The following is an 18,476-nucleotide window of genomic DNA, read 5'->3' on the forward strand; positions in this document are numbered from 1 at the left end:
TTTTTTAAATGTCCATTGCAAGTTTCCAGAGGTGACATCTTTCAGTTGCTTGTTTTGTTTGTCTGAATTTAATCATTTTACTGTGATAACAAATATGTTTTATGAGGTTAGAGTAAGAACATGTTTAATTGTTTTAGTCGTATATCAAGCAAACAAGTCAATTCATACTTTTACCAAAATCGTTGATTCAAATTTAGTCCGTCCACTCGTCAATTAATCAACTATAAGCATTTCAGCTTTAATGTCTTTTTCAAAACATTTTGCTTTCTTTGTGAAATGTAATTGGCAGTGTTGTTCCAAAGTCACTGTTAGATTTACACATTTCTTTTTTCAATGTAGGGATAAAAGTATATCGACTTAGAAATATTAGAATAATAAGTAGTGCTTAATAAGTGCTTCTTGTGAACCATTGGCATGTAATATAGAAAACGGATGCAGTTATTGTTTAACGGAAGTCACCACTGCCATCTGGTGGTGTTCAGGCATCATTATTCCTTTCCTGACATAATATTGTAAACATTATTTGGTAATAAAATGAGAGAAAATCCATTTTGAAGATAATATATGATATGGATTATTTTTGCTATTTGAATGCAATGGAGTCCTCTCGATTTGAATAGCAGTATAAAGCTTTTTGTATGTGGAAACATTTCTACAGAATAGTTTGAATGTATTCAATTGTGGCCTATCACCTGCACTCCGTAAGCTCCGCAAAACGTTCAACTCCCAAACAGGTGTAAACTCCAAACATGGCATTGTGATGGAGAGCTCACAAAAGGTGAGAGAAACGGGTGTAGCACATCCAAATTGTTCAAATTATGGCAATCCACTCTCGGATATCTGGCCTTGTTCAAAACACAGAAGGAAACACAAGAGGATGCTGGAATGTTCAGCTTACTTCAAACTAGAGCAATTATTACTTCCCTGCATTGTGGTGATGCATTCAAATCCCATCAGGAGGGAATATCCAAAGGATTGAGTAACAGAAGGTCACAAGGTCAAGTCTGGCAATATACTGGCCTCATTTAAAAATGTCTCTTTATGCACCAAATGCTCCCATCACATGAGTGGGGCGGGCAACTACTGGATGCTTCGAAAATGTTGCTTCACAAACACTAAGATTTTTTTTTTCTACCTCTGAGACAGCAATGACAAAGAATGAACCCTTAAAAATGAACATTTCCATGAGGATCTTCCTCACAGTTTGATATTATCAACATTACAAATGTTATACTTGCAGTGGAAATAATTGATATTTGGTTAAATTACAGCCTAGTGTACACACATTAATTCCCATGCTATTCCTGCCTTTGTATGAATAATGTATGATGATAGCCGCGGTGGTTGAGCCTGGACACCTGAGGCTGGGCCGGGTCTCCTCCTCCTCCAGGTGCGTGGCTGTGACACACCTGGAGAGGGACTGGCACCGGTAAAAACCAGACCGCCCGTCATGCGCGTCCACTCCAAGCGATCAGCTCCGCAGACACGTCGACGCTTCGCCCGGATTGTCCTTTAACATGGTCATGATTTCTATCACGCGCAATGGATGTCACATGGGCTTTGCTGACGCTCTTGAGTCTGGTGTGCCACGCCGGGTCCAGGTGCTCCCCGACCTCCTACTATAAGAACTGCTGGATCCGACGCTTCCCGGGGATTTTCATCGACGTCGAGGAGTCTCAGCGGAGAGGAGCGCAGCTCCTGAAGCATTACCAGGAGGAGACGGCGCTCAAATGCAGCCGCGCCTGTTGCCTCACGAGGAACTGTGAGTAATGCTAAAAAAAACACACAAAAAACCGCACTTATAACCATCAAGTCTTTGAGTTTTTGTTCACCTGTTTTTCCCTTCTTCCCTCGTACAGTTTCCTGTAATCTGGCCATATTTCACTATGACGCATCTCAAGGCAACGTGAACTGCTTCCACTTCCACTGTCCGACACTGGAGAGCTGTATTCTCAGCCACAGGGTCAACGTTGTTCTGTACAATATCACCAAAGGTAAATAAAGGGAAGGTGAACATTATAATACACCTATGAATTATAGGAAGTAAGTATGCAGTATAGGCTACATTCACTGGGGAACTACTTTCTGTGTTTTGCTGGAGTATTCCCATTTTCTGCCACTTTCTCCTTCCAACTGCATTTCACATTACAGGTGACTTTTTAGATGTACATTTTAAATACAAAGCGGGTGATTATATTTTAAAACTGAATTACTGTAATTGCCACAAAAGCAGATATCACTATAACAACAATATAATGCAACTTGAATGCAAAAGCATAATAATAATCCAGAAATGTATAATAGTAAATCTCACTGATTATTCATGGTTTTAACCACAAGTAAGAAGTAAAAAAAAGCCTCTTTGTTTCCTAGGAGTGGATCCTGACCTGTTGGTGTTTGGTAAATATTTCACCTCCAATGTCCGCGTCTTACCCCACCACTACAGTCGAGGCAACGCCTCCGAGCCCCTGCCCTCGGACAAACGCCAGTTCATTCATCCCCCTCCGCCTGCTGCGCTGCCTTTGACCTCAGCACCCACAGTTAAACCCCCCACCACAGCAAGCAGGGTGCTGTCTCCCACCACTACCGTAACCACTGTGCAGCAAAGCACCAGTCGGCATTCAACTGTTCCCACAGCTACAGCTCCCCTATCGTCCACCTCGGAGATCCTACTCGCTGCTGGGGACCATGCACAATCAACACCCCCGACCACCTCCACCATTTCACTTCCACCCAGCTTTACTACACCTCCTTCATCCAGCACAGCAACCACCCCAACTCCTTACAATCCCAAAACCACACCTGCCTCTTCACCAACAGCACAGCCTTCCTCTTCCACCACCCGTCACCACACCACCACCATCTCTCAGCCGGCCACCAGCCCTGCGACCTCCACAGCCCTTATGAGCAGTGTAGAGAGCAGTGACTCCATGGGCAGCTTGGGGAGGAACCACACTGCCGGCAGTGGGGAAGGCCAGGGTGTCAGCGGAGAGGACACTGTCGGGGGTTTGGGACCTGGGTGGCATGTGGCTGCTCACACCTTGCTGGTTGCAGTGGCCATCTGTATTACAGTGCTGCTGAGCTGCTGTTGCTCCATTCTGCTGGTTGTGAGCTGGAGGGGTCAGAGGAAGAGGATGGGACGCTACCGAACATCGTGGAAAGGGAAACGAGGCTCCATGCGTCTGATAAAGTATATGCTGGTCAGAGAAAACTCCTGAAACGTCGGGCCAAGTGAAAAAGGATGGGATTGATTTTCCTCCATTGTGTAAAGGAATGTTTTTAGGGTGAAGAGACATTTCTTCGATAAGAGAATAGAATTTCTTCTGTTATTTAATAACATGGACATTGTTTTATTCTAAGCAGATAGGGATGGAAATGTAGTTACTCTTAACTGATGCTTTGAGGTTATAGTTCAGACTGTATTTAAGGCAAGACACGGGCAAAAACATATTTTATATTCATACACTAACACATTTTTTTTAAATTTTGCTATTGCTATTTTGCATTTCTTTTTCAGACTAAAAGAGAGCAGGAAACTGAATGGAATTTTACATTTTTAGAGGTTGGATTTTTTCCCCTCAGACTTAAGTACAAAATTCTCAGTTTAATTCCTATCAATATTCTGAAGAGGGACTTGTCTGTATCATTTATGGCCTGATTTATAGAACATTTTATTTCTAAAAGCATGGCAACATTTTTTATTCTTTATGGTTGTTGACAGTATTTTGTTATATGAAGTAATACAAAGGTATAGAAAATGTATTCTCTGAAAACCTTTGACTCTATGAATTTGAACTTGGCTTCACCCACTGTTCAGATTTCTGTCCTGGAAGTGAGTACAAACATTTAACATTAACATAACATTTCAGAAAACTTACAATAAATTGTCTTAATGTAACTAAACTGGACGCTTCATGGGCATATGTATTAGTAAATGTGTACCCTACTCACCTGTAGTATCCCCACTGAACAGGCAGAGGTATTCTGTGTCCTAAACTAGATTACCAAATACGTTGCCAGGATTTTGGTTTCACTTGTGATGCAATGACTTTATTCTGAACTCAGTCAATGCATTTGACCGCTGCAAATTGCCTTAAGAAAGACGATATGATGTCCATTTGGCTGACCTCCACTTTGATGTACTTCAATGCGTTTAAACAGATGTTGATTCCGAACCTCAAGGACTTTGGCCAGTTGTCTACAGTGGTCTTAAGTGGTACTTAATGGGGGCTTACTGTAAGGTAGGAAAATACTGCTACAATCCAGTGCTTGTTCTGATGTGCGATGATGGACTATGTTTTGCTTTGTGGCCTTCAGTGTTTAACCCTTCTTCAGCAGCACGTCTCTTCAGTGCATTGGGTTTCTCCTGACCTGATGGTGCACGGACCACAGACCAAAATTCCTTCGGAAGGGTGAGGTACTTTTTCAACAACCTGCTGCAGTGAAAGCATCCTTTCACTGCCACTCCTCCACCTGACAGTGATGGGAGAGGGATGAGAGCTGAAGTTGGGCTAGGAACTGACTCAATGGGGCTTTCATTACTTCCCCTGTCACGCACAAGAACTTTCCGCGATTTTCCAACTTCAAAGACGGCACACTTAACGGCATACATGAGGCTTTTATTTTTGTATTAAAGACGTTGTCGTAAACCTGATATGACGTTAAATTTCTTCTGGAAAATAAATACATTAGTTGAGACCCTTGAGGATGTAATACCCTCATGCATACTGGAACAGACATTATCTACAGCAGTCTTGTGTTTGTGTTACTGGTGCTTAGGTAGAGACCGAAATGATACACAAGGACACAAGTAATGTTTTTGTGGATCCTGCTAGACTTGATCACCAACTTCATGTAAATGCATTTGTGCATGAATGGGTATTACAGGTTGAGTACTTTCTTGACGGCCTCTTTGTACTGCAGCATGGTGCTCTCGCTCTCTCCTTCATTCTTCAACCTTGTGACGGAGCACTTGTACTCCTGCACCTCTCCTCTTCCCAGCAGCTGCTCTCGCACTTCCTCGCCTTCTCCTTCCCCGGCTCCTTTCATGCGTACCAGCGTATCCAAGATGTTCCTTTGGGATGGGCTGTCCTCCCAGCTGTACTCCTCCATGTCTGCCGCGGTCTTCTCAGCCTCCCAGGCTTCTGTTTTCTGAAGAATGAAGGAAACAAACGGAACACATTTGTTACCTTTGAACACAGGCTGGTTGCCGATTAGATTTTGAACCGTATATACGTGTGTAATTGTGGAAGATTTTCTTTGTGTGGCTCAGTCTCAGTTTTGAACATACTATGGCACCAAATGTAAAATATGGAGGACATTGATCGCTCCTTTGATGCTACTCTCACAGAGATAGGATTTCTCTATATGTAGTGCTCCCTCCGCTGCTCGTCTTGCTGTCATCACATCGCCTCAAGAACAATACGTCCCTTTATGCAGCAGCAGCTTAAAGCAGGGCAGGTACAGAGCCTCAGCGCCGCTGCTCTCCAGGTGTTTGAGATTAATGACCATCATTACCTGCTATACATATCTGATCTGCATAACATCCCATCTGGAACACGTCCAGATGTAGTGAGATAGGAGCAATAACTACTTGGGAATAGATGAGTAGTAAAGGCCTTCTACACGCAACATTGGTTTTAGATTATAAGAAAAGATAATCCTCATACATTGAAGCTATAACATATATTTGAACCAAAACGGCTGCTGTACTAACTGTTTAAGTTGTGCTGTACTGGTAATGATCCAGCCTGCTTCCTAATGCTGTTGTGGGTTTAATAGAGTATGCAAAATTAAACACTGCAAAGTATTGACAACAGTGACACCGTGTCTGTCCTTGCATCCAGAACTGAGCATTTGCAAGGAGACAAATAGCCCGTTTCCCCAACTGAGTTCATGGTGTACCTGCCAAACATTTATATTTTCGGTTTAGACGGGTGTGTTGGGCATGAAGGCACACACGCTGATGGAGTGCCTTTTAGTGGTAAACTTTCCCTCCATGTTGGAAGCAGCTCTGAGCAGTCAGCCCCAGCGCTGGCCTGGATTAGCACAAACTGGAATTAGCAGGGAAGGTCAGTCTCCCTGAGTGGAGAGATAAAAATCACCTCAATGGCTGCTAACAATTGGCCTCTTTGTGGGCTAGCATTACAACCTGAACGCTGCACCACTCTCACAGCTTCCACAAGCTTGCTGGACAAGCACTGTGCCTTCCATTGTGTGTCCAAAAGGGCAGCGGACAGTGTTTTGCTCCCTAGCTTGGACACCTTTCCCTAATTATTATTTTTTAATGCGACTAAACCATGACGGGAAAAGCTGCTAAAGGCAAAGGTTGCACAATAAGAGGGGGTCATTTTCTTTTTTACGTTGCTGGCTGCAACAGCTGTGAATGACCTGGTGAGACTTCTCTGATCCGGCATGGCTGGCTTAATGTGAATTAAGAGTATCAGGATCAACACCTGATAGGGGAGTCTTGTCCCCCCCCCCCCTCCCAATCTGCGGAGAAATGACAACTAGACAATGCTGCTGTTTACCACCCTGCTGCCCATTCAATCCTGACCTCCCTAATGGACTCAGTCCCTCAGATCGCAGAGCAAGATCAGCAAGACTTCCTCTGGTAAAGCTACTGTACCATGTCACTAACCACATGTAAAGGTCACCAAAGATACACATGAAGAAATACAAATCTTTAAGAGTATTGTTATCTATTATATTTTTTGCAATTCATTTTCTTGTAGAATATTTTATTCCTCAAATATATCGTAAATACAATTTTTTCCAGGTATTCTTAGGAATCTTGATGTGCACAATTGTGCCAGTTTGGTTTATTTCATAGACTGTACATGTTTAGTCTTAACCCAACCAACGGTAGCTTTATGCAGAGTATCGCTCTGATACCAGTATGATGAAGACAAAAATACGTTAACAGCAGTATACTGCTAAAATATCTGTACGTTGTATGATTGCGACTAGGGCTGTTCGATTAATCGATTTTAAATCGTAATCGCGATTATGTATTTAGAACGATGTTAAAACGTGAAACTCGTAAAATCGATTTTTCACACACCTCTACCTCCTTCATGGGTTACATTATTATTTAGCATGCAAAGACCCAGTTTAGTTTAATTAGAAAATGTCTTGTTTTATTTAATTGGAAATATAACTTACTGTATGTTTGCAAGTGCTGATTTGCTGATTTTTTTTTTAACTTTATTTATTTTACAAAAAGAGTTTTGCACTTTATTCATTCATTTTTTGTTTAATAAGAGCAAATTGCATTTAAAGCCCAATGGGGGAAATGTTCAATAAAAAAGCAGCATATTTGAAATAATTTCTTTGCCTTTTGTCATTTCACAAAATAATCGTAATCGAAAATCGGATTTTGAGAGAACAAAATCGAGATTTTATTTTTAGGCAAAATCGAACAGCCCTAATTGCGACAGACAATAAATGCTGTAGAACCTCCTTTTACTTTAAACACTGAACACAAATATAAAAGCATTTGTTTTTGCTCCAATTTTTCACAAGCTGATTACAACGATCTCAGACTTTTTCTTCATACATAAAAGACCAATTTCTGTCATTTTGTTTACAAATTTGTTTAATTTTAGTTACGCAGGTCATCAGTACAAGTAATGGGAAGCAGACTTTAAATGGATGGGTACTTTTTGAAAGAAAATATAAGGCCAGTAGACAAAAAGTTACAGGAGACCTGAGATAAGAGTGGACAGAGAAAGGCCACAGGTGCCTGAGCTAAGCCCAATGATTTGTTAGAGTAAGGAACTGGCTGACGATTAATGTTTGAATGGCATGGCTGAAATGGACTGAAAGTCAGACTAAACTGGCAATACTGTAATATTCCATGAATCACTATGATGGTGGCTTTTGGGTTGAGGCAATATTTTTTTCCTGTCCAGTCTGAGACATATATATATATATATATATATATATATATATATATATATATATATATATATATATATATATATATATATATATATATATATGTCTATATATATATATATATATATATATATGTCTATATATATATATCACCTTCAGTCAAGACATATATATCACCTTCAGTCAAGACAGAAAACGGTTCACAGGATACAGTAGAGAATATTTCCAACTCACCCAAGACTCGTGGTAAAGGACAGTCAGCAGGTACATGGCATAGTCATAATTCTGCTGTCTCAACGGGCAGCTGGCGGGTGGAAGAAAAGACAAAAATGAAGAGATTCAGGGCATTTGTCTCACTTCCTCACTTTTATTATTTGGCAAGTTGAAGAAAGGAAGGAGTGTTTACCTGTCAGTTGTGATGGTGAGGATATCGGTCTCTCTGCAGTATCTGTTCCCAACAAGTTTGACCATTTTCTTGTATGCATGGTCATCAAGATTCAGACTGGACAGCTTGACCTGCGATGGCAATGCCACGATTAAATTACCACAAGAGACATACTTTTTTCCACATGAAGCTTTGCGCTGTAAAGAGAAGTATAGGCGAGAAAATTATAGCAGATGGGATCTCATTATGTATTTCCTGCCTGAATCCTTCTCCCTTTAGAAAAAATAATCCCATAAACAAACTAAGAACAATGTTTTTTTTTTTAACCTATTCAGAGCTTTGACTGTATTGATTAAAATACTATGCTTTGTATAGATAAAATCACAGCATTCATGCTGGCACTCACAATAACCTCTAAGCCCCTAAACACAATGGATAGATGGAAGACAACAGATTATGCTTGATTACATTGTTTTTCATGGCTTTGATTTATAGGATTTGTACAATGCAACTTAAATGCATTTATGTACAGGTACTACAAGGTACGTGTGAACATTATATATTTTATATTATATATTTTTAAATTAGTTGACTGTGTAACCACATGTCTGGTCTGGATCAAACCCTGCCATGGATTATGTTTCCTCACTACTTTCTCCATGTCTAAATGTACAAAGTAACTAAAGGCAACCCTACTACGCACATCCGTCATTCGGAAAGAATGAATTCATTTTCAGTAAACTGAAACTGTGTGAGATCTGCCCTCTAATCTATTTGATGCATAATCCACCTGGATTAATGTCTGAATAATTCCCACCATGCTGATATAATCTAAGGCAAAGTGTCACAGAAGCAGATGGCTGGTGATTATGGTCAAAATGACACATTTTCACCTGGGGAAATTATTTTTCAGATTTGTGAAAAGTAGTTCAAACGTCTGCGTGTTGTAAAGACGGATTTCATTTTCTATGATTTTAGAGTGAATAAGCCTGTTGATTAAATGCTGTAAGCGTGTAGCCTCATCAAAGAAACAGTATTATTGTTCACATGTATAAACAATACCAGTTTTTTGCTATGATCCATGTGGAAAATATCTCAATACCGTAATGATATACCGTTATAACTGACCAATTTTATATTATATTTGATAACTTTTAGTAAGTAAATCTTGTAAATATTTTTTTTCCCGTGTTGACATGTATGATTCTGGTCTGTGGGGAGGATTGCACATGGCTGGATTAGTGGTAAAGAGAGATTAAGAGGAATATCAAAATGTCCCAACAACTGTGTCAATATTGAGATGTTTTATTCCTTTTTTTCCCCTGTGAAAGTCAGAAGTTGTGCAACAAATACGCATATTTCTAAAGAATTTAAACTAATAGGAGAATGACGTCAGAGCTTCAGCACATGTGTCACTGTGAAATAATTCTACGGGCTGTGATCTCTCTGTCGACGTGAACTTCTTAGACTTTGAGGTCACTAGACAGTGAACGTCTCTCTAGACAAGTCACAGGAAGATGTTGGCAGCTGGAGATTATGCATCCCTGTATATATCTAATCTCATCTCCACACTTTCTATACATCAATGAAACCCAGCTGACACAGAGGTCATCAGGTAAAAATGGTTCAAACCTTTTTATAGAAACTGTTAAGAATAGCAGGGAAACTCACTTTGAGATGTACAACACGAGCTGAAGGGTTTCTGACGGACGGGCCGGCCGACACGTAGTCTGTGCTTTCCACTTTGATGGGGAAGTGCTCGTCACATTCGGCATCCTTGTCCAAGGCAGAGGGCCACTCGGTACAGAACGCTGAAACAGACATTTTTACACACTCTAAATAAGCATATCTATCTCTGTCTATATATATATTTATTAAGTAAATATTATTTTGCTGGTAAACACACAACAAAATAAAAAAAGGCTTTTAAACAATATATATTACGTTTCAGAGCGTCGCAATGTTTCTTGATGGCCGCCGGTGTCAAATGCAGAAAATTTGGTATCTGAAAGAGATTATGTGAATGTTTAAATGCACAACTGTTGTAACAAATACATAAACATGTCCTGTGTTAATATCTACATCTCAGAAAGTGTCAGAACATGACTGTCTACAAACATCTGCAAAAATGATTTCATATTATTTTATGATTTAACAATACATTTGTTGGGGGCATACTAATTATTTAATACATACAATTATATACTGCATTCTATTTTGACATTAAACTACTTTTCCCAAAATCCACATTCTTGGCTTGTTTGGACAAAAGCACAGCATCTATGTGTTAAAAAGTAAATCAATATCGTTAGGCTACACAGCAAAGTCCCAGCTGTTTTAAAGTGAAAGTAATGAATCTGCAAGTGGCTGGAGTCCAGATAGAGCAGCTGGTGTCTGGACACAGCAGCTCAGTAATCCGGGCCGAGAGACAGAGTCATGAGGCAGAGCAAAGAGTGCTCCATCAGTAATGCAAGAGCATCGGCTGGCACCAAGTAACCCAACAGTGAGTACTAGGAGGTAAACGCTGAAATATACAGATATGAAACACGTGGATACAGACCACGGTTGGCTGTATGTATTTTTGAACCACTATATTCTGTGCCCAACTCCTAAAATTGCAAATACCATTTGTGTTTTAAAAAATGCATGCTGTGGTGGTTCCATGTAAGTAAAGTGGTCTGACCTTGATCAGCTCCAAGTTGCCCTTCTTCTCTGGAGGAACGCCTCCCTTCACGGGGTAGCCCATCCTCACAGGCAGGGGGATGGAGCTTGGTCTGAAGGTGGTTGCTGCTGGGTAAACGGCAGTCCAGTCCTGATCCACAGGCATCTTTTCTGTCCTGGGCTCCCCAGCCTGACACACAACACAGACGACAAGGGAAGCAGTTTTATTAGGAAAATCCAAGACTGTTTGTTGCAGATGTCATAATGATTAAGTAAAATCACATGTGCGAGTCTATCAAAAAATATTTGCCATTTAACATCTTTACTCATTTGAAATATGTGCATCAATTTATATTCAACCTTCAAAAAAGACATAAAAGCTGCACACTTACAGTTCTCCTGGGTTTTCTTAAGAATCCTCTACCGCCTCTCTCAGGAAAGCCTAAAATGCATAATGTTTCAAGTTCAGCAAAATACACACAGCATTTCATTTCATCCTGATAACACAAGACACCATTACGCAAATCCCATTTCTCAAGTGCAATATTTCTATTTATCACATTTAATTTATAATCATTACTTGTATTATATATAATTTATAATCATTACTTGTATTTTCAACAATACATATACATCATGTATGTACGGTGTCACCATAAACATACCTGTTTTATGTATGCTTTATGCTGAACTGTATATAGTAAATATGAGCCAAAAAGTAGTTGACTTGTCGATAGATTTGTCAATATAGAAAGAATAATAGCTAACTGTTTATTTAAGACACATTTAACACACTAAGCATTTAGTAGTTTCATTGTTTAAACCAGAATAATAATCAGCAGATGAACTGTTAATTGCAGCCCTATAGGAACTAATAGTATTCCAGTCCTGTATGCCTTCTCTGCACTACTGCATCTGTCATTGCAGTTATTTTGCTTCCCAAGTCTGATTCTACTGTGGTAGATTATGATGGGAGTAGAGAAAATGTCATTCAGGTCGTGACATAATGAATCAATAAGATCGACACGGGAGCTCCTACTATAGTCCCTGATACGCCTCAAACCTCAGTTAGGATGATTTCGGTAAACTGCTTCTCATCCGTCAGGTTTAGAAACTCTGGCTGCTAAAGTACATCACCGTCGGGAGGCACCTTCACCTGGCCTGCTTGGTAACTGCATTCAAGAAGTTAGCTTAGCGGTGCAGCACGAACGAGTATGACATATTCCTGCAGCCACGGAGAAACTCACCTTTTTTTTCAGCAGAAGAATTTAAAGACAAATCCGTCGCGTATGTGACTCTGCTCACTAATCTCTGAAGTCCAAGACCAGAAACATTTATTCGACCTAGGGACAGAAGTGCCTTGCTTGTGTGTGAAGCCATGTTTTCTGACTGACTACGGACTCCAGTGAAGGACAAAACATTATAAATTGAGAAATGGTTATCTTGGTGTGTTTAGTGCCTCCTACAGGTGAAAACAGGTATGGCCGCACAGCTCGTGGTGTATGAATGGACTTCATCCGGGCTGTATTACTGAAAATATGTTCTAAAAATATTTTGTTTTAAATTAATAGAACCAGTCTTTCTCCATTCATTTTTGCACGAAGTGCATAATCTCGAAAGACACGACCATGCACACGTGACCAGCGTCTGTCACTCCGCCAGCTGCTGCTTTTTGAACATGGGGTGCGTTCAAATGCTCCCGTACAATCTTAAATCCTAAAAGTGGCATGCTATGCTCGATAAATACACGTGAGGTTTAACGAAACACATCCTAGATTTCAGTTAAACCAATTGATACATTTGAGGAAACAGCAGGGTATTGGACAACGTGTGTAAATAATGTCAAATATGCCTGGAATTAACTGGACCTAGCATAAAAAGAGAAGAGCCTGCAAGTGGGGTAGTGCATTTGCAAAGAGGTGTATTTATTCATTCATTTATTTGTGTACTTTTATGGTTGGCCACCCTTTACAAAACTAACGAGTTTCAGGTGGAAGTATAACTACTTGCAACACTTGGTGTTGTTTATCCTCTGAAGCTTGACTTTTTTTCTATTCTAGTAGAAAACGATGTGTATATTTAATGGTGTTCATGCTGTTACATGAGGCAACACAGGTATGTACTAAGTTTAATCTAAATTTAGTTTTGGGCTGTTGGATGGAGACCACAAGCAGCTTGAAGGCATCATTTAGTCCCTGGGGACTCGCTATGGGCATGTTTTCTCTATTTCATCATATTTTATAGACTTAATAATAATTTGCTTAAATGTGAAAATATGCAGTTGGAATTCTTATGCTTGTCAGTTGCAGCCCTACTAATACAACATCTCTATAAGGATCCATACATTAGCAGATATGGCAAAGCTTTCGCAAATCCCATAATTGTAATTTATTCTATAAATTTAATTTTCTCTGTAAAACATTTTCACCTCTTCACGCATGTTGGATTAATTTTGCATGTTGGCTATTTGGTAGTAATAGAAGTTTAATAAGGTATCAGTTCTTTTCGCTTAAATTGTGATTCCAAAATCCCCTTAACCCCTGAACGCAGCATTTGTCCAGGCACAGGCTGCGATGCACTTCAAAGGGACAAGTCCTGAGTGGTGCCGCAGCCGATGGCTGACTTGTGCTTTCACTGTCTTCTCGATGTTCCGGGTTGATTCTTTTTGCGCTGGAAGTCAAGTTCGAACTTATTTAATTTAGTTAGCTTACGACTGTGTTTCAGTTTGATTAAAAAAGAAAAAAAAATCAGCCGAAGTTGTGAACCGGAGATAATTCCACGTTATTTACCATCGATTTAAACTTCAGGTTCAGGTGTGTTTCCGGAGTCAAAGGTAAGATTTGACACGATAGTTTGACGTCGTTTTGGTTGTCTGTCCTCATTATTGAACGACACAGCTACGAGTATGTAGCATGAACTGCTGCAATTAAACAGACACAATGTAGCTCTTAATTTGACTGCTTTCAGGAGCTTAGTTAAGCTAAATATTCTTCATTAATTTGAACCCGTTTAATTTGTGTTGGATGTCCCATGACACAAAAGGAAGTCACACAATAGTCTCCTAGACTGTAACTGTAGAGTCCCACAGCAGCTTATGCATGTCTGACGGTTCATTGTGTGTCTCTTGACCGTGCAGTTTTAAAGTCAGAAACTTTATCTACTGCGAGACAGCAGCAGATGTGGCTCCTGTCAGCACTCCATCCACACTTGAGGACAGATATATAGACTGGTGTGGCTGCCTCCAATTAGTCTCCCTCCCTTGTCCCATGATACTTTATTTTTCCAATCCTTTTAGGCAACATCCAGCCATCTACCACAATAGCAGATTGGTTTCATTCCAGAGAATCTACTGAACCACCTTCTCACCTTTTCATGCATTGTACATACATCAGCAAGGAGAATAGATATAGAATTTGCTTAGATGGAAAGTGTTTTTGTGAAGTTGACACACCGTCCAGACTTAGTTACAGGTTAATTTGCAGACACAAGAAATTGATATTGCACAACACGGCTCCACTTGCACAATGCCTCTCTGCATCTCCTTCATACCTTGTGTAGTTGTTGGTGTGAATTTAATCAGCAAACTCAATTATGGCTAAAAAAAAATAACTTGCATTATTAGTTTATGTCATGACACCTATGTTCAAAGGCAAGTAGCCTAGTGGAGGTTTTGTCATCATGTACATGCAGTGTTTTTGTGACTGTCCACTTCGGTTGGCGGGCATTCATAAATAACTTGCTTGAAAATCTGCTGAACAGTCATCCCCAGGGCTGTCCCCAACTTAAATCAGCCTAATTTTCTTCTGCTTGCACGGCAACAACAGCGAGTTGTGTGGTACTGTTGAATTTTGTCTGGATTATTATTTTTTTAACGTTGGCAGAGTGCTTGTTGTGCATTTGTTTTACCTTCCCAGATGGGAAACAACACAGGTCTTGACACCCATCAGGGACAACGCAGCTTGTTTCACAGTAGTAAATCCTCAGAGAGAGGAAATGGACTTTGCATGCTGACCTGTCGCTGCCACATTAACTTTGGTTCTGGGGATATTGCGTGCCTGGTACTACTTATTTTCCCAGGTCATATACGTCACAGTGTAATAGCATACCTATATGATGACTTGCAAAATGTTGAAAATAGAAATGTTGCTATGATTTCTTACTCACAGATGGCGACCCCCTGTTACATGGGACCGTTACACAATGAAAAGCTCTAATCGGCATCAGTGCACTATAAGCACAACAGGTTGACTCTGATCCATGTATGGCAACAGTTCAGAAGGAGCATGCTTAGGGGAACCGCTTTTAGTATTAGTCAGATAGTATAATCAGATTCTAATCTGATGATATTGTGTAAGTAATGCTATATGTTACAGTAGCAGAGGTTTAAATAGTATATATTCATTCATCTTTTTGAACATTCAGAGTCATGTGCTGTTAAAATAATACATATTGCTGTTCTTCCTGTTAAAATAGAAATAGTGGTTGAGCAAACATATTGTTAGGCAAATTAGAGTGTATTTTTCATGATCAATTAACAGGATCCTTGCTATAGAGGGCGAGGCTTACTTCAGTCATTCTATCTCCATGACTCATGTCACCTCTTCCCCTGCAGGTATGGACACACGCACAGTGCAGCAGAGAGAACTCTCGTCTGCAGCAGGTAGCTAGCCATTCCCACCTCGGTGTCGTATCCTGCTGAACCCAGCCCTTCAATTTGAAACTTGGGATCCTCGAGGACTTTGAAGTCCTCCTTGCCCCTACATCTGACCTGGACCATGGGGGAAAGACGTGCGCACTCCTTTCACACGACTTGCCACGTGCAACGTGACTTTGGCAGCAGGATGGGGAGCTCCTTCATCAGTTGCAGACCCAATGGATATGCCAGCACCAACCTCAGCCTCAGCCTGGACCCGGAGATGGATGCTGACCCCGCAGCCTCCACCGGCACTACAACTACTAGTTCCACCCTGCATGCTCCTGCACCTGACAGAAGCTGCTACTCTCCTGTTTCACTGGAACTGGACCCCACAGGGGTAAATAATGGATCAGGCATTCCCCGCTGTCCGTCAGCAGACTCGAAGCTCCTAGCCCTGCAGACCATGCACCACCAGCCCTCTATCACCTCTGGTCCGCCACCTCTCCCTCCTTCGAGCTGGATGCGTCATCATCATAAGGAGTTCCAGAGCCCTTACATCAAGACTAGCATGCAGGGGGATGTTTACAACTTCCTAGAGAGACCTGCTGGACTGAAATGCTTTCTCTACCACTTCCTCGTGTGAGTACCTGTCTGATTCTATGGACACTGATTTCAGCAAGTCGGTTTGACAGCAGTGCTGAATGAGTAGACATAGTTACAGATAACCATAGAGGTTGACAAGCATGTGTTAAGCTCAAAAGGGTGATTTATAGTAACTAAACATTATTATCACAGAAAACTCCCTGCACACAGTGTAAAATTCAATCTTTTTTTAGGACTGAAATCCTAACCTTTTTTAAAACTCAATAAACCTAACAACAATAAAGCTTTATTACTCAACATGCAACATCTATAATTGATGAACGCTGTTTAGTAAACTGTCTAGTTGAGACAGTCGACGTCACTTCATTAGCTCCAGCCCCTCTCTCGTTAATTACATCGAGTGCTGCTCCTTCCAGTATTAGGTTCTGTTTACCAGTAACAAAAGGTTGCGGTTGTTTTAAGATAGCCCAACAGAAACAGGTCAGTGTGATCTGGTCAACTGGTCAAGCACTGCTGAGCTTCTCTTTTGCGCTTCCTTACAGTCAAAAACCTCATGCATAAATTGTGAAACTTCCTTCTTGGTGCTGCTAACCTGATCTGCCAGCAGAGCACACTGACATGCAGTTAAAACACTGCTTAGATCAATCATTTTATTAACTGCCGTGTAGGAGCGCTCTCCTCTCCTCTGTAGAAGGTTTGGAATGTGATGAAGTTGGGTTGTTTTAGCATGGTGTCATGACAGGGAAAGACCATGATGCAGAATTTGGATTGTGGAACATGTTTTAATGTCATACAAACAACATTTTGATTGAACTGCATCACTGGTAGAAACCATCTAATTTTGACCCTATATTGAATTTTACCCCGTTCAAATATCCAGGAAAACACATTGAATATGTTTAAATAGATTAAATAAGTAGGTGGTATAATATATAAAACACATAGTGAAACGTAATATATAAAAATTGTATTCTACCTACGTAAGCAATATCTAAGTAATATATTGAAAAGCAAAAGTAAATATTTAAAAATCTATCCTTCAGTATATCTTTCATTCCAATATGTTAAGCAGATTATCATTCATATTATAAAAATAATCAAGACGTGAGCGTTTGCAAAGAATAATATGATGGTAAGATACATTATAGTTAATGGGAGGAAAACAATTCTCAGTGGGGCGATAAGTGCACTGTAGCAGTTAGCCTACCTTTGAGCAAAAATGAAAAATAAAACTCTGTTTTGGCCAAGAATACCCTGATGACATGTGACGAAAGGATCTTCTGTGATCTCTGAAGTATCCCTCAATTTAGTCCCCAACGTCATAGTAAGCCCTGAGCTCAAGGATTTACACCAGATTAGATGAAAATATGAATGATAATAGAAGTTGAATCGAAAGGCATCTGTTGAACTCTTTTACATTCAGCTGAATCGTACATTCATTCAGTCACACAAATCAGAAACAATAAATAAATTATTTTTCAGAAATGGTGGGATTCTTTCGGACCATTTGTAGGTAATGACACTATGGATGTTAAATTTTGTGTTTAAGACATCATTTTGGTCAACTACAGCCATAGCAGACTGTAGTCTTCTATTTCATTGTCTTCATGTGTATGAGCACAGTTTAATCATATTCATACAGCATCCTGATCTGTGTGTTACCAACTTACTTAAAAACAGTGTTAGGAGGATTAGTTGTTGCTGCTATAGTAACACATGCATGTGTGTCCTGAAGCTCAAAGAACTCCAATGCATTTGGTGAAATTACTTTCATTAAGGTCAAACTGTAACAGGAAGTAAAATACTTACAAACTCATCATTTAAACATATTCTAACCCTAATGTGTAGTTGTCTACGCCTACCACGTTTATCTCTGTCTGTGTGAAATTGTGCTTGAAGAGAATAAGAAGTTAGTCTGTCTCATTAAGACATTACCTTTGTCAGTCAAAGATGAGTGGAAACACTGCAGAGATTCTCCATTGTCCTGTATGTATATGTGTTTTTGTACCCTGCACTGCTGATGGTCCGTTCCAGCAGTAATTGGGGGTCTAATGTTCTCCCCTCACAGAGCAGAGAGAACCTGAGCCTCTGCTTCATTTAATATTAAACCCTTCTGACTGATCCCCGCTGACACTCCTTTAAGTAACTCTTACTTTGTCGATGGCTATCGCTGGGGTGGCCATCTATTCTCCTTGCCTCTTAGCCCTAATAGGTCTCCTCTACATCACGATGACACACACAGACAGGTGCCCTCGCTCCAACACTGCCTTTATCATGTATCTTGTATATCTG

General features: G+C 40.3%; 3 protein-coding genes across 4 annotated transcripts in view; 2 read left to right on the plus strand and 1 right to left on the minus strand.

Annotated features, from left to right (window-relative positions):
* Positions 1-1,426: 1,426 nt before the first annotated feature.
* mansc4 (MANSC domain containing 4) lies at positions 1,427-3,466 on the plus strand. Its single transcript, XM_084017347.1, has 3 exons — positions 1,427-1,762; positions 1,860-1,994; positions 2,374-3,466. Exons 1-3 carry the CDS (start codon positions 1,543-1,545, stop codon positions 3,216-3,218), a joined length of 1,200 nt encoding a protein of 399 aa, XP_083873473.1. The 5' UTR covers positions 1,427-1,542; the 3' UTR covers positions 3,219-3,466.
* Positions 3,467-4,598: 1,132 nt separating this feature from the next.
* mrps35 (mitochondrial ribosomal protein S35) lies at positions 4,599-12,333 on the minus strand. The gene is made up of 8 exons (XM_084018037.1): positions 12,193-12,333; positions 11,338-11,387; positions 10,968-11,135; positions 10,229-10,289; positions 9,956-10,095; positions 8,306-8,415; positions 8,134-8,203; positions 4,599-5,151 (listed from the first exon to the last, which is right to left on the minus strand). The coding sequence occupies exons 1-8, from the start codon at positions 12,323-12,325 to the stop codon at positions 4,882-4,884; spliced, it is 1,002 nt and encodes a 333-aa protein (XP_083874163.1). The 5' UTR covers positions 12,326-12,333; the 3' UTR covers positions 4,599-4,881.
* A 1,263-nt stretch (positions 12,334-13,596) lies between these two features.
* The window catches only part of kcnq1.2 (potassium voltage-gated channel, KQT-like subfamily, member 1.2), a 153,507-nt gene continuing 148,627 nt past the window's right edge, over positions 13,597-18,476 (plus strand). For both annotated transcript variants that reach the window (XM_084018257.1, XM_084018258.1), the window contains exons 1-2: positions 13,597-13,778; positions 15,558-16,220. In XM_084018257.1, the coding sequence (XP_083874383.1) occupies positions 15,721-16,220 (500 nt within the window). In that variant the 5' untranslated portion in view covers positions 13,597-13,778; positions 15,558-15,720. The remainder of the gene's footprint in view (positions 13,779-15,557; positions 16,221-18,476) is intronic.

Source organism: Eutrigla gurnardus, assembly GCF_963514095.1.
Source record: "Eutrigla gurnardus genome assembly, chromosome: 9".
NCBI classification, from domain to species: domain Eukaryota; kingdom Metazoa; phylum Chordata; class Actinopteri; order Perciformes; family Triglidae; genus Eutrigla; species Eutrigla gurnardus.